General features: G+C 48.7%; 1 protein-coding gene across 4 annotated transcripts in view; it reads left to right on the top strand.

The window, feature by feature from the left end:
* Positions 1-21573, top strand: part of UBAP2L (ubiquitin associated protein 2 like) — a 31501-nt gene that overhangs the window by 1694 nt on the left and 8234 nt on the right. For 2 of the 4 annotated variants that reach the window (XM_081340906.1, XM_081340908.1), the window contains exons 2-18: positions 4660-4789; positions 6017-6094; positions 7505-7615; positions 8137-8308; positions 9505-9600; positions 9971-10016; positions 10577-10686; positions 11227-11301; positions 13749-13801; positions 13909-13994; positions 14622-14793; positions 15510-15759; positions 16578-16858; positions 18069-18241; positions 19331-19520; positions 20129-20183; positions 20594-20771. In XM_081340906.1, coding sequence (XP_081197032.1) covers positions 4700-4789; positions 6017-6094; positions 7505-7615; positions 8137-8308; positions 9505-9600; positions 9971-10016; positions 10577-10686; positions 11227-11301; positions 13749-13801; positions 13909-13994; positions 14622-14793; positions 15510-15759; positions 16578-16858; positions 18069-18241; positions 19331-19520; positions 20129-20183; positions 20594-20771 — 2216 coding nt within the window. In that variant the 5' untranslated portion in view covers positions 4660-4699. Of the gene's footprint in view, positions 1-4659; positions 4790-6016; positions 6095-7504; positions 7616-8136; positions 8309-8330; positions 8357-9504; positions 9601-9970; positions 10017-10576; positions 10687-11226; positions 11302-13748; positions 13802-13908; positions 13995-14621; positions 14794-15509; positions 15760-16577; positions 16859-18068; positions 18242-19330; positions 19521-20128; positions 20184-20593; positions 20772-21573 lie in introns of those variants that run through there. The other 2 variants (XM_081340907.1, XM_081340909.1) reach the window with 2 other exon arrangements.

Here is a 21573-nt window from a genome sequence, read left to right as displayed (position 1 = left end):
TTGCTGGAGGGATTTCCCAGGAGCATTGGAAGTTTTTAACTGCCCCCTTTGGCAGAGAAAAATTGATGTGGGACCATTTGAAGGGTGAAGTTTCAGATCCTTTAATTTCTCTTCTTACCAAGCTAGCAATTGCCATTCTCCTTAGGATTCTGCAAGGCATCGCTTTCCCAGATGCTTCCCAGCTCACTGTAACTCCCGAGGCCTTGGGAAATTTACCCTGGTGCTCTTTTCTTTTTCATTCTGCAAGTATCCTGGATCTCTTCCCCTTGCAATTTCCCTTAAACGAACAAAACCATTTTTTTTGTTCTGTATCACCGTGGATGGCTTCACCTGGGACTTCGTATCTGTAAGAAAAAGGCCTGCTGTTTTCCTTCTCTTAAGTCTTCCTATTTGTGACATTCTTAAATGGCTTCTCCAAATGCACAGTTTGGGTCACTTCCCAGCCAGGAAGACCACAATTGTGGGAGTTCACAATGGCTGCAAGTCAGCACAATTTCTCGGTGGATGGACAAAAAGCCACAGTAGATATTTATTTATTTATTTATTTATTTATTTTAATCCCATTTATATCCCGCCCTTCTCCGAAGACTCAGGGCGGCTTACAATCTAAGAAGCACAAACCAATGTGCTTAGCAGTAGCCTTCATTCTATGTATATGCCTGCTTATTAGGGCTTATGTCCCCCCCCCAGCGGCATTATTACAAAGTCAGCTTAATTGCCCCCAACAATCTGGGTCCTCATTTTACCTACCTCGGAAGGATGGAAGGCTGAGTCAACCTTGAGATATATCTTTCCATCCTTCTAAAATGTTCGCTGCTCCTCCTGCTCTCTTTCTACTCATCCCACAAACTCTTTTTCTTCCCTTTTTTTTAAAAGGCCTAAAACCAGTGTTGACATTCTGGCTTCTTTTCCTGGCATACGTTCTTTTCTCAAGGACATTCTTTCAAGCAAAATCATACCATAATAATTTTCTCAGGAGTGCTGCTCCAATCTTCTCGATCATTGTGAGCTAGGCCTTTTATTGTCTTCCCAAACTATGGCGCTTCCTTCTGCCCCCCAAAAGAAATGAAAAGAATTTGGGTGTGTGTGTGTGTTTGAGGATTTTTTGTGGTACAGAGAACCTAGCAAGCAGCAGTGTTTCTCCATGCGAAATGTAATCGCGAATCCTTGCATACTTTTAAGTAACCTGCGTTTTGTGTTTTAGTTTTTGACTTGGGCGGCTTTCTGAGTTCTCAGGTAAGTCAGCCTCATTTCCAGATGGACGTGCAGGGAACTACAATCTTAGGTTGAAGAAAGTGCTTGGCAGCTATCTACTCATCAAGACTGTCGTTTTTTCCCAATGGACCAATCGCTTCTTATGACTTTTTTTAAAAAAAAGAAGAGGCCCTGTTAATCCAGCCTCTTTTTGTAAATCCAACACGCAGTGGTTTTTCTTCCGAAATTACTAACGGAGAAGGTTCCTGTTTGAAGGTGGTGCTTTGCAATTTGCCCAGCAGCAAGATCTCAGTTCAGAAACCAGCAAGGAGTGAATGATCTCTGGATAGACTAACAGTCTAGGATTGTTTAGAAGCTTGCTCTACCTGGGTGGAAGGTGCTACCCAAGAATTGTTCTCTCTCAGGCGTAACACGGAAAGAGTAATACTATCATGGCTTATTGGGTTGTAGATTTAAACATGCAGTCAACTGTTCTAGAAATTAGATTGGGAAAGGCTAGTAAACGTTTCATTTCTGTATAGTTTAGTTACTTAACCCTGACTTTTACAGCCTTTTGGCCTGGTTCCCCTGACAGCAAGGTTGAGAACTGCCGTTCTTCAAAGGAGGCCCTTGCGTTACATTTCGCTTAACAACATCTCAACTATCTTCTCTCCCAAATTCCTGGTCTTCTTTGCCACAATTTTTTTTTACCGCCTCCATCTTTATTCCCGGTCTTAAAACATCTGCTATCTATCTGGTGGTGAATGTATTGCCATTTGATGGGTTTGATCCATAGCTTTATAAGGGGATGGATGATAAGCAATAGTCTTATCAACCTTCGGTGTGATGGCTTCAGGAACAGAAGGTAGAGAACAGGAAGCTTCTTTAGAGCCTCTACTTGGCCCATTTAGTGAATAATATCAGAGTAGATCGTGGGATGGTGTTCCCTGGATTTCTGCAAACTAAGCCATCTTAATAAAGGGGTTTGCTTTCTTCTGCTCTAATTGTGCATTTTCAGTCTCGTAAAGAAGCAATGTTTGTCACGCTCTGGCCAAAAATCTCCTGCCGGAAACTCTTGTTTTCCTAGCCCTTGAGAATTAAATTACAAATTTAACAGCTCTCTCTCCAGAACATTGAATCTTCCCTGTCTTCTTGTTATTTTTTTTAAAAAATTAACTTAAAAGTGAGCTTTGAAATCTGGGGGTTAAAAAAAACACACACCTGTCTTTTCCCATCTCTCTCCTAATCATTTCCTTCCAGCTGTTTGACCAGGCATCTTTTTTACTTCGCTGAAGCTGGCAAGGCGGCTTGCCAGGGCAGGGTCCAAATGGGGAGGCGTCACCAGCTCCGGAGAAGTGGCCCCCTCATCTTTCGGGATGAAGTTGTGAGACGTGGACAAATCCCACGGCGTAAATTGCCCCGAATGCTAAGTCAGGGTGATGTTCCTTGCCTCCCCAACTGTATTGGCTCTGCTATCAGCCGCTCTCTGGGGTCTCTTCCATCACCTGCTGTCTCTACCTTTTTAAGTGGAGGCTGCTGAGTAAGCCAGGGAGATGTGTACATCCGTTGCAGCCACCCCTCACCCTATTCGGCCTGCTTCTCTTGTGAGAAAGGGTGAAAAAGGGGGAAGAAAAAACAAACCCCAAGAATCTAGCATCCAGGAACATCCAATACCCCTTTGGCTAGCTATAACCAAAAATGGCTCCTTTTGGCAATATCCGGAGGAAGATAGACTGCTCTGTTATCGTAGCCTGAGAAGACGTCGTTTAGTTCTTCCTAGTTTTGTCCCTCTGCCTTAACACCTTTCGGGTCCTTTTGTGCTTCTGTTGTGTATATGCTGTTCTGGGCCTCTCACAAGAACTCAGAAGCTGCCATTTTGGAAATCCTTGCTGTAAATTGATAGTTATAGTGATAAGTTATAAGAATGCCGGGGGGGGGGGGGGCAAGATTTTCCTTCTAAGCATACATTTCATGTCTCTTGGTTCCCTAACACTGTACCTTTAGTTTAACAGGACATGGCTCTTTTCCTCCCGTCTCCAGAGATGAGGGCTCAATTTCTGAGCAGGAGACAAAACACAAACCCTGTTGCATCACTTTCCTTCTCCCACCTGTGTGGAGGATGTGTGTGTTTGCTGCCCAGGCTAAAATTTGTTAGCAACAGGCCTGGTCCTGTGGATTGAAAATGGTTTCCTTGTCGAGCTGTTTGCTGCCTGGGACTTTTGGTTAGCTTCAGCAAGCGGGGGGGGGGGGGAGGTTCTTCAAAAGAGCAGACTGGATTCCTGGAAACCAAGTTGGGTTAAATCATTTTGCTGTAAGTGGCTTACGTGTGGAGTGATTTCTCAGAGGGAAGGTTCCGTTCTCGGGGAAAGGAGATTTAAAACTCGGTCGCTTAACTCCGGGGAGAATTGCCCTGCTCCTAATAAAACCCTGAAGGGGTTTTGTTTCGTTTCTGATTTCCTTGGAGTGGCTGTTCTACACCGGCAGTCTGCATTTAAGAATATCCGTTTTATTAAGCAGCTGCGTGCTTGGTTAATTGCATCTGCAAGGCTAGGAAGTTTTGAATAAGTCTGCAGACTTCCTCATTCTGACTCGGAATTCATAATTTACTTTTCAGCTATCTTTTAAAGTCCTCAGCCCTTTCCTGAGCGTGATTTTATAAAGTCTCCTTCAGTTCTCGGAAGCCAGATGGGATTTCATTGCAGGACCAGGAAATCCTAATGGAAGGGAAGCCTTGCTCCAAAACAGATTGCTCATTGCTAAAGAGGAGAAATTTAGATTCAGCTACAGGGGAGAACTTTCTTTTCTAAAAGAAAGTGATTCATCTTTTTTTTTTGAGGGGGGTGGGTGGCGTGTTGCAACACACCTCCAACTTTCCATTAGTCATGGAAACTTGTCTTAGGAAAAGGTTGTATTGGTTTTTGGACAACTGGAGTTGAACGGCTAGGAATTGAACTCTTCTTATTGAGAGCTGGGGCGAAGCCAGAAGGGAGGGGAGAAAAAAACGGATCCTCCTCGAATCTTTTTTGAAATCGTAGCTAGCAAGCAGGATGTGTTTGTGGGGTTGAGTGAAGGCTACACAATCTAGAGGATGGGAGGAAAAACTCTTGATTCTTTTAACACCCTGGCAGTTGTTCTGAAGCAAGTGCTCGATGTTAGCGGAAAATAAAAAGGAAATGCAGGTACTCCCTGACTTGCAACTATTATTTAGCAGCTGTTTGAAGTTATAGCAGCAATTTAAAAAGTTACTTATGACCGCTTTTCACACTTATGACCGTGGCAGCATCCCCGCGGTCATACGCTCGAAATGTGGACACTTGGCAGTCGTGCTTAGCGGTGGAAATTTGGGGCTCAGTTGCGGTTTGTTAAGTCGAGGGTTACCTGTCAGCAGCTGGGTCGATCATGCGAAATTGCTGGCCAAGACAGCTCTCATTTTTTAACAACTCCCTCTCTCTTTTCTATTTGCAGATTTCTGCCTTGTAAATACTGTTATTTGTATATACTGTAAATGATGACATCGGTGGGCACCAACCGAGCGCGGGGAAGCTGGGAGCAGACACAGACACAGAGCCAGGCACAGCACAAGCAGAGGCCACAGGTGAGGGCGGAGCTAGCGGTCTCCCTGGAAACTGTGTGTGTGCGGCGGCCAGTGACCCGGCCTCTCCTTGCTCTTTCAGTTGTGACTTGGTGGCACCTGGCCCTAACGTCTTCCTGGGGAGACAAAGGTGCCTTCTCCACCTTTGTTTGTTCTGAGCAGGAAGCTGAACTGGGGAGGGAGGCCTGTGTGGAGGAAGCCAGGAAGGATAGCTGCCAGGGAGGAGTCACACTTCACACACACACTCACACACCCTCCTTTCTGAGCCAGTTGTACCCAAGCATCTGGTTCCCTTGGCGATCAGACTCCAGCCTGGTGGGTAAAAAATCTGATATTTGATTCCTTGCAAGGGTTTGCCGAACCCGTTCATCGGGATCCGTTCGGCATTCTGTATTTATTTTCATTCCGCCTTTATTGTTTTTAGAAATCAGGTGGTGAACATACCTAATCCTCCTCCCTCTTCTTCTCCCTCCCACAAAGACAACCCTGTGAGGTGGGTTGGGCTGAGAGAGAAGGATTGGCCCAAAGTCACCTAGCCAGCTTTCCCTCCCTAAGGCCGGACTTGAACTCGGGATCCTTTCGCTTCCTAGCCTGGTGCCTTAGCCGCTAGACCAAACAGGGAAGCCAAGGACTCGTTCCACTAAGCTGGGAATAATTTGGTTTTTGCCCACCGCAGGAAGCTTACCAGATTTGCTTTACAGCCACGTGATTCACTCCACAACTCTGTCATTTGCTTAATGATCGTGGTGACTCACTTTACCACCGTAAAAATGGTTGTAAAATCAGATCTGACTCGACTTAAGGACTGCGACAACTTGGGATGGAGATGCCGCTCTCCACGATGGTCATAAGTCTCTAGGACAGGGGTAGGCAACCTTGGCTCTTTTATGACTCGTGGACCTCAACTCCCAGAATTCCTGAGCCAACACAACTGGCTCAGGAATTCTGGGAGTTGAAGTCCACGAGTCATAAAAGAGCTAAAGGTTCCCTACCCCTGCTCTAGGACTTCCTCCGAGCGAGCCTCCTCATAGGAGCGTGCGACTTGTGGACAGTTTTTTCAGATTTTCAGAACCCACATCCTGGGCTGGGAAGGGGCTTTCACTGGAACTCAGATCCCCTCTCAGCACCTCACCTGAATGGTTAGGACTTAACTTATCTGTCCCCCTCCCCCTTTTTCCTTTTGGACATGGCCTCCCTGAAAAGGCAGCCTTCTCCTTTTTCTCTTCCCAGGCCACTGCGGAGCAAATCCGACTTGCGCAGATGATCTCGGACCACAACGATGCCGACTTCGAGGAAAAAGTGAAACAAGTAAGAGGCGGGGTCACGGCATCAACCCTATTGGGTCGTTTTCTTTCCACGGGTGGTCCTCAGCTTACAACCGTTCCGTTTAGCGATCGTTTGGAGTTGAAACCGCACTTAAAAAAAGTGATTTATCACCCAGTTTTCACTTAAGATTGCTCCAGCATCTCCACAGTCATGTAGTCAAAAATCGGACGCTTGGCAATTGACTCGTATTTATGACGGTTGTGGCGTCCCACTGTGTGTGTGTGTGTGTGTGTGTGAGAGAGAGAGAGAGAGAGAGAGAGAGATATGTGATCCCCCTTTTTTGCGACGTTCTGACAAGCAAAGTCAATGGGGAAGCCGGATTCGTGTAACAACTGTGTTACTGAGTTAACAACTGTGGTAATTCACGTTAAAAACTGTGGCCAGGAAGGTCGTAGAGCGGGGCAAAACTCACTTAAGAACTGAGCAGTGGAAAGTTTGGTCTCAATTGTAAGTTGAGGACTACCTGTACGTAATTCAGCTAAGCTTTCTGTTTTATTTGTGTCTTAAGTCGTGTTTTTTATTCGTGCCTTATTCCTTGGAGTTGGGACATCCAATATTAGCCAAAATGGCTCCCTTTTTAGTATTTTATCAGTTCCAAACAAAATCTGTGCCTGCCCTGACGTTTGATTCTGCTTTGTGAGATCTCCAGCGAATCAAAGGCTAAATGTCCCAGAATAGGAACAGCTTTGAAATGGTTCTTTGCCCTAATTCCAGCTAATAGAGTCACATTGGTAAATTTTTTGGCTGGGTCGTCTTGCCTCGCTCTTCTCCCTGCCAGTAATTATTATTATTATTATTATTGCTTGTTTGTTTCTTGGGGAAACGAACCGTGCAGGTAGCTTGTGTAAATTTAGAACTGCTGCACTATTATTATGTTAGCAAAGGAGGCTAGTAAAAATAAGGACCTTTTTGACATTTTCAAAGCCCACTTGAAAAAGAGAAGGATTGCCTCATTAAAATAATTTGTGAAGCACTGGCCGAAAAGCAAAAGTAGTTGTTTTTTTTTTTAAATTTAAAAAAAGATCCTGATCAGTTGAAGGACATTTGGGATGAAAATAGAACTGGGGGTGGGTGGGCGGGTAACAAGCTCTGAACAGCACTGCTCCAGGGAAATAACTTCAGCTAGTCAGAGCTGAGGAAGCTTCTTGGACGAGAAGCGAAACGTCTTCAAAGAAAAAAACAAAGAAAGTCCAGTTGCCTCCTGGAAAAAGCGCCTTTGGGACAGCCAGGATCTCCGTGGACATTCAGGGAAGCAACTTTTGTGCCTTCTGAGGATACTCAAAAAAGGATCAAGAGGGAGTTGATCCTAAACATTATAAACGTTCTCTTTTATCGCTAAGCTCTTTTGTCTATTGCCAGAGACATGACTTCTTCTTTTTTTCCCCTCTGCAGCTGATCGACATCACAGGCAAGAACCAGGATGAGTGTGTGATTGCACTGCACGACTGCAATGGGGACGTCAACAGAGCCATCAATGTGCTGTTGGAGGGGAACCCAGACACGGTAGTTGTGGGGCTCAGCCAGGGGAAGGGGGAGGCTGGCTGGCTGGCTGGACCGGCAAGGAGGATGCTCGGTTCCAAGCCAGTGTGGTGTGCAAACCCCATCAAAAGCAGAGCTGTGGCTCAAAGCACCTTGGCGCTCTCTTCATTGCTGGTTTTAATACGCGGGCAGTCCCCAGTTCATTCCGTGACCGTTCAAAGTTACAACGGCACTGCCAAAACGTGGCTCGCGACCATTTTCCACGCTTAACGACCGTTGCAACTTCCCTGTGGTCACATCATCAAAATTCAAACGCCCGGCAACTGACTCCTGTTTACCACGGTCGCAGTGTCATAAATCCCACGAGCCCCCCCCCCCCTCCTTTTGCGACAAAGTCTATGGGGAAGCCGGGTTCGCTTAACGGCCATGCAACCGGCTTAACGACTGCGGTGATTCCTTTGGCTAGAAAGGTCGTAAAACGGGGCTGAATCCACTTAACAACTGTCTGGCTATTTTCTTTTTTTTTCTTTTTTTCTTTTTTTTAGCACTCCTGGGAAATGGTCGGGAAGAAGAAAGGTGTGTCGGGACAGAAAGAGAGCGGACCGACGGAACCCAGCGAAGAAGGAAAAGAGAACCGGGAAAAAGAGAGAGACTTCAGCCGCCGACGGGGGAGCGGCTTGCCCCGAAGAGGCCGCGGAGCCAGCCGTGGGAGAGAATGTAGGCCCCTGATTCTGCATACAAAGCAATAGACGCCCTCCCGAGGAGGTGCAAAATGTTCCTTTGAAGAATTTGTGACTCCCAGATAGGCCCGTTCTTCTCCATCCCTTCTTCCCAGGAGGGGGCTTTGACCTTCAGACAGGGCGCTTCCACCCTCCCAGGAAGTCCTCCCAACCCTCCCCCCCCAGGATCTCTCCCACCAGGGGGATTGCTAAGAGCCAAGCCAGGTGTCGGGAGAACCTTCTAGCACTTTTGAAGGATTCCGCCCTTTCGTCCTCTTTCTGTTCGGAGAGGAAAGGACATCAAGATACAGAAAATCAAAGAGGGGACATTTTGTATTTCTGGATAGCCGTTGCTGTTTCTCCTCCTTTTTCCTTCCTTCCTTCCTTCCTTCCTTTTTTAAAAAAAAAAAAAAAGAATGGGAGAGCCAGTCTCTCGCAGAATAATATCCAAGCATCCTGGCTGAGAAAGTCGTCAAGTTGTGTGTGTGTGTGTGTGTGTGTGTGTGTTTGTTTGTTTTGGGGGGTGGGGGGGAAATGCCTTGATACAGGCAGTCCTTGACTTACAATTGAGCCCAAAATTTATGTGGCTAAGTGAGAAATCTGTTTGGTGAGTTTTGCCCCAATTTACGACTTTTCATGGCCCGGTTGTTAAGTGAACCCCTGGGGTTGTTAAGTTAGGAACACGGTCAATAAGTGAATCTGGCTTCCCCATGGACTTTGCTTGCCAGAAGGTCGCCAAAGGAGGATCAGGGGACACTGCAAAAGTCGTAAATGGGAGTTAGTTGTCAAGCATCCGAATTTTGATCGCGGGGCTGCTGTGACCAATCACAAGTCCCCTTTTTTCAGCACTGCTGTCACTTGGGTCGCTAAAGTCCAGAACGACCTGTAATGCTCATTTCTTGGAGAGGGTGTAACTTCATCCTTCTGAAGTTCAGCTTTTAAAGACTTAGGGTGTACAGCGAACGGGTACAATTCCACACGAGACTATGGCTTCTTCCCTCCAGTTTTGGGGATACAACGGTGTGGCCGTTTTCCTGGCCGTTGCCCTGTTCAGGCGTGACCAAGTCGCTTTGCAACGTGCACCGATATTGATCCGCAGCCGTGGAGCTCCCTTTATCTTTCCTTCACTATCTGCCTCTCTCTGCCCTCTGTTCCTCGCTTGCAAATCTCCCAGCGCCTCCTTGTGTTTTGCAGTTCGGGGTCAAGAGAACGGACTGGATGGTAGCAAGACGAGTGGATCTTCAGGCAGAGGCACGGAGAGAGGGCGACGGGGACGTGGGCGAGGCAGAGGTGAGCCAGGGAGCCCCGGTGACTCGTCTCTAGCCCCGCAACAAATCATCTCGATTGAGAAATTTAAGCATAGCAAGGCCCGTAAGAAGGAAAATGGCTCCTTATAGTTGCCAGGAAGGAATTTTAACAGGAGCTTTCCCATCCGTGAGCTCCCCTCCCCTCCCTCCTTTCTCTTCCCTCCCCTCCCCTCTTCTCTTCCCTCCCTTTTCTTCCCTTCCCTTCTCTCCTCTCTTCCCTCTTCTCGTTTGCCTGACTTGCCTACTTAAGACCACAGGAAAACTAATCTCTTGTCGCACAGCCTGGTTAAAAACAGGTCCTGGGTAACCATGAACATTGAAGGCAGCTAACAGACCGTTTCTTCTATCTTCAGGCGGATCTGGACGACGAGGAGGAAGATTTTCTGCCCAAGGCATGGGGTAAGGTTCCCTCTTAAGTGTGTGAGTTGGCTCCGTTTCTGATCGCGGTGGCCATAAGACACCAGCCAGGTTCCAGGCAGTGGGGGGTGGGGGGGTGGGTTTGCAGTAAAGGAGAATATTTGTTGCTCAGGGTTGAAACGAGGGATCCTCAGTGTTCTCTGAGTTCAGCTGTTTTCTTGCCGTCGTTTCATGTTCCACAGGGAGGGGGCCACCACGGAGAAGGCCCTTCTTCCTGGTCCCACCAGCTGGACCTCCTTAAGAGAGGGTCCCATAACACACACGCTGCCTCCCCCACCCTGGTGGGTCGGTAGAGGTCACTGGGACAAAGATGGTCCTCAAAGTAACAAGGAGGGAGCCACCACGGAGAAGGCCCTTCTTCCTGGTCCCCCCCGAGATGAGTCGCAAGATCAGCCACGCGCTCAAAACTATGACCCTGCACTGAATCCATCTGAAGCCGCCTCACCAGGGACCAGTAACCTATCTTGGCTCAACCTGGAGAACGGCCTCCTGCCAATGTTTCTTTGCTTTTTTCCTTCCTTCCTTTCCCCCCCCCCCCCCAGGACTTTCAACCCCGCGGACTATGCAGAACCCACCAGCACGGACGAAAGTTATGGCAATAACAGCAACACGTGGAACAGCACGGGAAGTTTTGAGCCGGACGATGGGACGAGTGAGTGACCGGGGGTTCAGCACTTGCCTTGGGTTGTTGTTTTTTTTGGAGGGGGGGTGCGGTGGGGCGGCGGATCTCCTTCCAAACCGAACGGGGATATGCCTTGGATCACTATCAAAGAAGAGCAGAATGAACATTTAAGAAAGAAAGAGAGAGAGAAAGAAAGGAGAAAGAAAAGAAAAGAAAGAAAAAGAAAGAAAGAAAGAAAGAAAGAAAGAAAGAAAGAAAGAAAGAAAGAAAGAAAGAAAGGGGTCATATGTCCCTCTGTCCATCTCCACCACCCTCCAAACCCGGTGTTTAGAACCCGTTTCCCTCTTCCACTCTTCCTCCATAAAATTTACCCCACGTCGTCGCACCTCTTCCTGATTAGCCGCATTTAAGCCCCTTTAATTTAATTCCTTTAATTTGGTCAATATCCACAGGTACGGGGTGGGGTGGCGGGGGGGAAGCGGGGAAGCTGGTTGCACCTTTCGAAGTATTTTGACGTTTTACTGTTGTTGTTTTTTTGTCCTTTTCTTTCTTTACTCTGTTTTGTTTCAGGAGTTGATTACATTAGGGGCGAGGGGTCAAATTATCCCCGAAAATTTGACACTGCTCCTGGTACGAGAAATCCAGGTGCACTTAACTGCCCTCGGATCTCTTTTTTTATCTTTTTTTTTTTTTTAAAAAAAATCCTTTTAAAATAAGCTGGAATTTATCTGTGGATATGTTACTGTCTTTGTCTCTTTTTCCCCCCTCCTCCTCCTTCTCCATCTCTTTCCCTCTTCCCGTAATATTTTTGACCTCCTCGCCTTGTTGCTTTTACTAACTCAGGCGTTCCTTGCACCTACAGTTACTTGGGGAGGCATTTACCACCTGTGAGATGAAAATTGGTTTTGATTTCCCAGGCTTATTGATGGCTGTGCCATTATGGCTTGGGAACAGATAGCGTGTAAAATGTCGTTAACGATTGGGGATATATATATACATATATATATATAATTGGGCACCGCTCAAGGACCGTATCGCTTAGCAGCGGCAACCTATGCCAGTCATAAGTTGAGGACGACCTGTGGTTTTAATTGGTTTGCTTAGGGGTGTAGGCAGAACTCTTGGTGGATCTGCTGGGAACGATGGAGATTTCCACCAGTGGATCCCAATGTATCTCAATGGGTCACATTGTGCTAAATCCCCGGGGCGAATTTTTTTTTAGTCGCCTCCCAAGCTGTAGGAATCTGGCTGTTGGGTTTTCAGCCGTCATGGTTGGGGACTCTTTTTCCCAACAACACAAAAATAACAACTAGGGTTGTTTTCTGGGCGGTAGGTGGCCCTCAGCTCTTCTCCCTGGTCTGGGTGACTCAAAATGTGATATGTAAACAAGTAGGGTTCCCCCCATTAAGTCGTCTAAATTCCCTAAAGCAAACCTTCCCCTTGCTTACCATTGATGGCCAATCTAGAAGTGGAAAACTTAACAAGGTCCTGAGCTTCCGAGAGCTCCTGGCTGCCGCATAGCTTTCCTGCAAGTACAGCAGTGCTAACTTTAAAAAAAAAAACTTAAAAAAACCCTGGAGATTTATAACAAAGGGTCAGGGTAATAACGGACCTTCTTGGTATCAATTGCTGGATAAAAAAACCTCCCAAAGGTTAATCTGCCTCTCTTTAGACATTCTTCGCTGCCTCCCTCCTTCTGCCTGACCCTGTTAATTGACCCACAGTAGGGCTAGGCAGTGGGGGGGGGGAAGGAATGGCAGAAACTAGGTTGTGTGGTTTGTTTGTTTTTTAACCACCTCCGGAGTCTTGTGTGATTTCCCTTCCTGCTGCCTTTTTCCTGGACCTTGAAATGAACTTCTGAAAGTTTATCTACTGGAAAGGGGCTAGTCTGTCAGCTGTGGAAAGTATCCAGGGACGTTTCAGCCACTCGAATCAGGATGTGGGCGGTCTCCGTGCTGTTTTCAGTCCAATGGAGTGAAAGGAGACACCCCCTGACACTAACCGGAGGTGTTTGTGTGTTTTGGCCACCTTCCTGTGTATGGGGAGAAGGCCAGACCAGTTTCATTTTGTGTGCCAGATAATCTTACACGTATGCCTCGCAGGAAGAGGAGGAGGGCTGTAACTTATCCATGTGTGTGTATGCATACCACCCAGAAACAAAATAAAACCCCACACCAATTTTGTTCTTAAGCTTAGAAGTGCCCATTGGCAGAGATGCTGCCCCTGATCATGGGCGAAATTAGAAAGAAAGTTAATTTTGGAAGACTGGGAAGCAGTGGGCAGCTAGCGTAGACTTTGGGATGTTTGGATCTTGATTAGATCTAGATGATTATATCTAGCTTAGATGACTAGATCGAGCTTAGAGTTGTGGATAGTTAGATCTCGATTAGATCTACATGACTGGATCTAGCTTAGAATTGGGGATGGTTAGGTCTTGATTGGATCTAGATGACTGGATAGAGCTTAGGCTTGGGGATGGTTAGATCTTGATTAGATCTACATGACTAGATCTAGCATAGAATTGGGGATAGTTAGGTCTTGATCTACATGACTAGATCTAGCTTAGAATTGGGGATAGTTAGATCTCGATTAGAACTACATGACTGGATCGAGCAGGCTTGGGGATGGTTGGATCTTGATTAGATCTAGATGGCTGGATCGAGCTTAGAATTGGGGATAGTTGGATCTCGATTAGATCTACATCACTGGATCTAGCTGAGAATTGGGGGTGGTTAGGTCTTGATTGGATCTAGATGATTGGATTTAGCTTAGAAATGGGGATAATCCCGTCTTTCCAGAGGGATGTGAGTTACATGGCAGGACCGAAAAACAGTCCCTCTTCCCCTGAGGTGGTTCCAGGGTCCAGCCTCTTTGCTTTGGTGGTGGCCAGAGATGGGGGAGGGGGATTGTATGTTGAGCTGCTGTGCCCCTGCCTCTCTCTGCCCCCCACCCCACCCCCCAGCTTCTGTCTGTCTGGGCAAGGATCCCCAGCCTGCTCTTTGCATTGCTCTTTGAAATCTCCCTCCTTCTCCTTGTTGTGTATCTGGTGCTTCAACTCGCTCCCACCTCACACTTGGTCTCTTGCTCAACAGGCGCGTGGAGGACAGCAACGGAGGAGTGGGGGACCGAGGACTGGAATGAAGATGTAGGTAACACCCCCACCGCCACCCAGTTCCTTTTTTTAAAACTTTCTGCTTAATGAACTTTGGGCCGACTTCATTGCATGCTTTTCTCTCTCCTCCCCCTCCCCAGCTTTCGGAAACGAAGATCTTCACTGCATCCAACGTCTCCTCGGTGCCGCTGCCCGTGGAAAACGTGACCATCACAGCTGGACAGAGGTGATTCCTTATGTCACTCGATCTATTATACATATCGGCGGTCCTGGGTGCTCTCTGAGCTGGGTGGCTTTCTTGCAGACCTTTCACGACCAAACTGGGTAACGTCATCAGGGCTACAACAGCGTGAGGGTTGTGGAGCGGAGGAGGACTGTGGGGTCCTCGGTGCTCTCTGAGCTGGGTGGGGTTTTTTTTGCGGACATTTCACGACCCAATTAGATAACATCGTCAGGGCTAGCGGGGAGGGGGGTTTCCAGCGGTCCTCGCTGCTCTCTGAGCTGGGATGTTTTCTTGCCGTTTTATGATCCAACTGGGGAATGCCACCCGTGCTTAGAAGGGAGTGGGGTTTGCGCTCTTTTTTAAATTTTGCTCTTTTAGGGAGAGCAAGCCCCTTCCCTTCTAAGCACTGATGATGTTCCCTAGTTGGGTCACGAAACGTCTGCAAGAAAAACATCCCAGCTCAGAGAGCCACAAGGACCCCACAGTTCGACCCTGAGCCACAAATAACCTCTTCTGTCCTTACATTTTGGGCATTTTATCTATTATGATCAGTTGGTCGATTTTTATAGCCCCCCCCTCTCCCCCCCGCCATCTCAAGAAGTGACCCCCCCCTGATGTTTTCCCATCTAGAATCGATCTTGCAGTGCTCCTAGGAAAGACACCTTCCTCGCTGGAAAACGAATCGCCCAGCTTGGATGCCTCCCAAGCGCCGACTCTCAACCAGCCCCTGGTGTTCAGCAATTCGAAGCAAAGCACCGTCGCTCAGTCAGGTTCTGCCAACACCTTCTCCCACCATGGCATGGTAAGGAAACGGCCCGTGCCCCCCCCTTTTTTTTTTTTTTAGTTTCCTGACTCAGCCTTCTCGATAAAATAAAGTAGGACATCGGAAGTCCTCCGGAAAGAACTTCAGAGTCTCTCTCCCTAGCTTCGGCAGGATTCCCAACCTCTGAAAATCGAGAGGATCTCGGTGGGGTCTTTTGAGTTTGATTTCTTGGAAAGAAGGGCGCCTTTGTTGAGAAATTTGATTTCAGTGTGCCCATTTTGGGATTCAGTCAGCTAAACGTAGGTTAGAGCTGGCTCCGAGGGCGCAGGTACAATTGTATTGGTGTATATATTTTTATAAAGAAAGCCGGCAACCCGGGTTCGAGACCCGAGCACCACGGGATGGGGTGAGCTCCCGTCCTCCTCCTCCTCCTCCTCCTCCTCAGCTCCTGCCAACCTAGCAGTTCGAAAGCCGGCAAATGCGAGTAGATCAATAGGCACCACCTCGGCAGGAAGGTAACCCGCTCTCTGTGATGTCACACCGGCCACATGACGGTGGAAATGTCTTCGGACAGCGCCGAAATGGAGTTGAGCCCCGCCCCGCCCCTAGAATGGCCAACGGCTAGCAGAGTAAAACCCGCAGAGATTCCTGCCCCTTTTTTCTTTTTTAAATCCTCGTCTGGAGTGGGGGGGGTGGGTGGGCGGGCTGAGAATCCGGATCGAGTAGGACTCGGCATCCTTTTCCCCCCGCTTCAGGTCGGCGTGCTGGGAAAGGGCTTCAGCGAAGTGGGGGAGGGGAAGAGCAGCGGCAGTACCGCTGCCGCCGCCACCACCACCACCACGACCGGCTCTCAGTTCCTGGAGCAGTTCAAGACCGCCCAGGCGCTGGCCCAACTGGCGGCCCAACACCCACAGCCCTCTGGGAGCAGCAGCGCGGCCTCCTCGTGGGATATCGGCGGCGGCGGCAGCAGCAGCACGGGCCAGTCCTCCTCCCTTGTGCAGTATGGTAAGAGGTTGCGGGCGTGGGGGTCGGGGGGGGCACCAGAGAGGACGGTAACAAGGGCCTTAGGAGACGGGGAGGAGAGACTGCCCAGGGAACAGCCAGAAAAGAGGCCACCAAGCCCTCGGGTAAATAACGGGTGGAAAAAGGATCACAAGGGACCCTCCCTTTCTCAGGCTGTAAAAGGGGCGGGGGCACCCGGAGATTTGTTCTTTCAGACCTGCAGGCTTCCGGCAAAGTAGCCTTACGATAAACTAGAATTATCTGTGTGGTGAACGGCCTTGGGAGACGGGGGAAGGGGCGCTATCTGGGGGGACAGAGAAGAGATTGCTGAGCCCTCGGCTGGGTAACGGGTAGAGAAAGAGGCACAGAGCGAACCGCCTCTAGTTTCTCGTAAAAGTGACGGCGGGAGATTTGTACCTGCAAGCCTTGCAAACTTCGGGCAAAATAGTCTTACAATCTCCCTCTCCCTTTGTCTCTCCTCTCTCTCCCTTTCTCTTTCCCCTCTCTCCCTTTTTCTCTCTCTCCTCTCTCTCCCTTTCTCTCCTCTCTCTCCCTCTCTCTCTCCTCTCTCTCCCTTTCTTTCTCTCTCCTCTCTCTCCCTCTCTCCCTTTCTCTCCTCTCTCTCCCTTTCTTTCCTCTCTCTCCCTCTCTCTCTCCTCTCTCTCCCTTTCTTTCTCTCTCCTCTCTCTCCCTCTCTCCCTTTCTCTCTCTCCTCTCTCCCTTTCTCTCCTCTCTCTCCCTTTCTCTCTCTCCCTCTCTCCTCTCCTCTCTCTCCCTTTCTCTCTCCTCTGTCTCTCTCTCCTTCTCTCTCTCCCCCATAGATCTAAAGAACCCCTCGGAATCGGCGGTGCACACCCCGTTCGCCAAGCGGCAGGCCTTTCCCCCCACCTCCGCCATGATGGAAGTGTTCCTCCAGGAAAAGCAGCCGGTGGCAACGGCCTCCTCCTCCTCCTCCTCCTCCGTTTCGGCTCCACCACCTCCGTCCTCCCCCCTGGCCACCAAAACCAACCCGCCCTCCCAGATGTCTCCGGACTCCTCTAGCCCTCAGCCGGCTCAGCAAAAATTAAAACAACAGAAGAAGAAGGCCTCCTTAACATCAAAGGTGAGAGAGCAGAAGGGGGTGGGCGGGCAGGGACCCCTTTGAAATTGGACCTGTTGTCCCCCTTTGGGGAGGGGGAGATTACACGGACCCCCAAATTCTGGTCTCAAGCTGGCTGACTAGTACACCCTTTGGGTTCCCCTAAGGCAGCAGTTCCCAACCGGGGGTGTGAGACGATATTTCAGGGGGTGCGAAAACTTGGGTTTAGAAGTTTCAAAATCATAGTCTCTGTGCATAGCCAGGTTTCACTCTTGTAATGGGTGCGAGACTTATTATCAGAAGCGTTCTAGGTGTGCGGGGTATAGATGCCTTAAGGTAACAAAGTCCACACGTCTTGTAGTTGTTGCGGTTGAGAGATGCTTCTCTAGGCTAAGGGGGGGCCCTACCTCAAATCCTGGGGCCACAGCCTTGCTTCATCTTGGCCCCTGCACTCCTTTAATAACTGACAACTTGAACGCAGCCGAAATGGGGAAATCAGGGAAAAGGTGCAATGAATTTAATCACTTTTAAATTGAGGTTTCTGCCTTGCAAACACTTGATTTAGTAGGAATGTTTCCCGGCAAGCGTGATTTTTTTTTTTTTTTAGTGATCCGGCCTTAGATCGGCCGCATGCCAGTAGACCCTTTTGGGCTCGGACGTAGCCTTAAAGGGGGGACAGTGCATGCCAGAGCAAACGCCAGGATCACGGGCGAATTTGCTGTGGCAGCTGCCCGTGATGCCTGAACAAGCCTGTTCTTTGGTGCCAAATTCTTCAGCATTTGAAGGTTTAGACCCTGTTGTATTTATTAAGATAATTAAGAGAGAGATGGGCAGGATAGATAGATAGATAGATAGATAGATAGATAGATAGATAGATAGATAGATAGATAGATAGATAGATAGATAGATAGATAGATAGATACAGATAGACAGAGATGGAGATAATGATAGAGAGATAGATATAGAAAGGTAGAGATAATAAATGAGAAGAGATAGATGGTGGATATATATTGACAGATAAAGAGAGTGATTAGGGGGAGAGAGAGAAAGAAATTGATGATGGAGCTAGTGATAAGAGAGATAGCTAGACAGTAATAAGATGAAACCTCAGCTTTTTAGGTTTACATAATAACAGTGATATACACCAGCTGTTTCTATAGCTACAAATCTGTCCCATCAGCCAATCCCACCCCAAGCCCTCCCGTCTCAAACTGAACCGTCTCGTCCTCCTCAGATCCCTGCTCTGGCGGTGGAGATGCCTGGCTCGGCAGACATTTCGGGACTCAACCTGCAATTTGGGGCTTTGCAGTTTGGCTCGGAGCCCGTCCTCTCCGACTACGAAGCCCCCCCTGCCACGAGCACCGCTGTCAGCCAGCCTCCCAACAGCCTCTACACGAGCACAGCAAGGTGAACCACAAACCACACTCACAACGAGGGGCCCGGCGGTGCTGTAGGTATCGGTTAGGTAGGATCAAGGCTCAGTCGCAGATGGGGTTCGCGCGCTCGCTCTCTCTTTTTTTATTTTTTTTTAATGTAGTTTCAAATAAAAGAAAAGTTGTTTTTTGTTTTAAATACAGAACTGCAAAAAAAACAACAACACAAAACACTCAACACAGACGGGGCTTTTTTTTAATTCTTCTTTAGCCATAAGTGGAGGCTTCAGCAGACGTGAAATTGGCCAGTAGTGTTGGTGGCTCCTAGGGACTCCAAAGTCCTCTATCTTTCTCATCCCCAGTGGGTGCAGAAATCTGTCCTCGACTTGCAACAGTTCATTTAATGACCGTCCCAAGTTACAACAGCACAGGAAAAAGTGACTTAAGAGCGTTTTTCTCATGACCGTCGCAGCCTCCCGGCGGTCACGTGATCCAAACTCAGACACTCGGCAGCTGACTCGTATTGATGATGATCGCAGTGTCCCGTGTGTGTGTGTGTGTGTGTGTGTGTGTGTGTGTGTGTGTGTGTATGTGTGTGTTGATCCTCTTTTCCGACAAGCAAAATCAATGGGGAACTTTAACCCTAACCCTAACCACTGCAGCGGTTAAGCTAGTCACACCGTGGTCAATCGGGTGTCCCCCTTGACTTTGCTCGTCAGAAGGTTGCAAAAGGGGATCACCCTACACACACACACACACACACACACACACACACGCATGGCACTGCAATCGTCATAAATGTGAGTCATTTGCCAAGCCTATGAATTTTGATCACCTGACTGCGGGGATGGCGCAATGGTCATTAAGTGTGAAAAACGGCCCTAAGTCGCTTTTTCCCAGCAATGTTGTCACTTTGGACAATCACATTTAAATGAGGACTACCTGTAGGGGGAAGGGACCCTAAGCCCTGCCAGTGGAGACCCCCAAAAGTATTTTATATTTGTCTCTCGCCGTCCATGGCAGGACCAGCAGCCAGACCACAGCCAGACCTGGTTCTGGATCCCTCCCGGGACATCCGATCTCACCCACTCACCTTGTGTTTTTCTTGGTTTCCCCTTCCTAGCGAGTCTCTGTCCACAATTTCCTCCAACAAGACCCAGGAGTCGGCATTCCCAAGTGGCAGCATGCCTACAGCAACGTATACCTCCCAGAACAGTGCTCAGGGACCACTGTACGAGCAGAGATCCACTCAGACCCGGCGGTACCCCAACTCCATTTCGTCCTCGCCCCAAAAAGATTTAAGCCAGGCCAAGGTAAGCTGGAGGTCTTGGGCGTCAGACCCACAAAAGCTTAAATCCTTGGGATGGAGAATTCCAGTGGTTAAGGTGTTGGTCTGGGAACCAGGAGACAGTGAGTTCTAGTCCCGCCTTAGACATGAAAGTTGAGTGACGTGAGGCTAATCACCGAGAGACAGTGAGTTCTAGTCCTGCTTTAGCCATGAAAACCAGCTGGGTGACTTTGGCCAATCCCCAGGAGACGGTGAGTTCTAGTTCCGCCTTAGACATGAAAGCGAGTCGAGCGATTTTGGGCTAATCACCAGGAGACGGTGAGTTCTAGTCTCACCTTAGGCATGAAAGCCAGCTGGGTGACTTTCAGCCAGGTCCTCCCTCCCTCTCTCTCTCTCTCAGCCCAACCCACCTCACAGGGTTGTTGTGGGGAAAATAGGAGGAAAGAGTATTTCGATACCTTCACCACCTTAAGTAACTTGTAAAATATGAAAAGGTGGGATAAAAATACCTTAAGAAATAATATCTGCGTTTCAAGAGTCGGTTCTTAGTCCTGGAACAGGGAAGAAGTTGCTGACAAGACCCAAATCTTTCATACTGGCTGACCCGGGTTTTTTTCTTGTCCTTTTCTCTAGAACGGCTTCAGCTCGGTGCCACCGACGCAGTTGCAAACCACCCAGACAACTGAAGGTAAGCCCGCTTGCGTGGGCATGGTGAGAGGTGGGCAGCACGGTACCCTTTTCCCAACCTGGCCTGAATTTGTCACTTTGGCACGCCAGGAGTGAGGGTGCTGAGCTGACCCCTGCCCCTAGAGCAACGTTTCTCCACCTCGGCAGTTTTAAGACGCGTGGACTTCAACTCCCAGGATTCCTCGGGAACCCTTCGAGCTGCCGAGGCTGAGAAAGACCGGCCTAGCGTGGTCACTTTGAATTGTCCGTCACAAACAGCAAAATCACATCAGCCTGCAAGGGACCGAAAGACAATTTCCCATTTATTTCTGCCATGAGCAAATCTCTCTTTCCCCCCCCCCCCCCACTTTTCGTTGCTGAGTGATCTGCTTCTTCAACCCCCTCCCCCTCCTTTCTCTCCCTCCCCACCAGGTTCCGCCGGGTCTGCGGTCAAATCCGACTCCCCTTTGGCCCCCAGCATCACAGCCCCCCTGAGCGACCCCGTGTCGGCCGCGTCCTTGCTGACCACAGCCACCCAGCATTCCTCCGTGCTCAGCAGCCTGAACCACGCCGAGGAGCTCTCAAACACAGCTGCCACGCAACACAGCAGGTACCGGCAAGATCGGTGTGTGTGTGTGTGTGTGTGTGTGTGTGTGTGTGTGCCACCGAGCCCCCCCCCCTTTCCATGCCTGCTTACCCACGGAGCCCTCTCTTACTTTGTTAGCCAGGTGTCTTCGTGGCTTCTGGGCCAAAACTCCTCCAGCTATTGTAGGCCAAACAGGAGGCAAAAACAAAACACAAAACCCCCTATAAAGCAGGGGTCTTCAAAATGGATCCCTTTTATGGCTTGTGGACTTCAACTCCCAGAATTCCTTGAGCCAGCATGGACAAAAATTTGAGGCTCCATTATTTAGTTTAGTTTAGTTTATTAGACTTATATACCGCCCTTCTCCCGTAGGACTCAGGGCGGTTCACAAGGTTTTTAAAAGAAAACAATACCACAATTACAAAAATTAAAACAATTAAAATGATTATATTAACCTTGAATATAAAAATCCTAATTAAAATCCAATTAAAACCCCAATTAATACCCTCAGTCCAGGCCAGAAAGCTCAAAGAGCCAGGTCTTCAGGTCCAGGCGGAACGAGCGGAGGTCAGGGGCGGTCCTAAGCTCTACAGGCAGCTGGTTCCGAAGGGCCGGCGCACCCACAGAGAAGGCCCTCCCCCTGGGTGACAGGAGTACAGTCCTGTGACAGGACAGTCCTAAATTGTAGTGTGCATAGCAGAGAAACGACAAGGGTGGAAAAAAAAGGAGGGTCTTGGGTTTGATTTCACTGGAGAAACCATGTCGGATAAACCTAGTTTATTTGTAATTGTGAACCTGGCAGAGGGAACTCTTAAATGTTGGTTGA

Source organism: Vipera berus, assembly GCF_964194415.1.
Source record: "Vipera berus genome assembly, chromosome: 16".
Taxonomy (NCBI): Eukaryota; Metazoa; Chordata; class Lepidosauria; order Squamata; family Viperidae; genus Vipera; species Vipera berus.
Note: the sequence above shows the minus strand (reverse complement) of the source record. Positions and strands in the feature narration are given on the sequence as shown.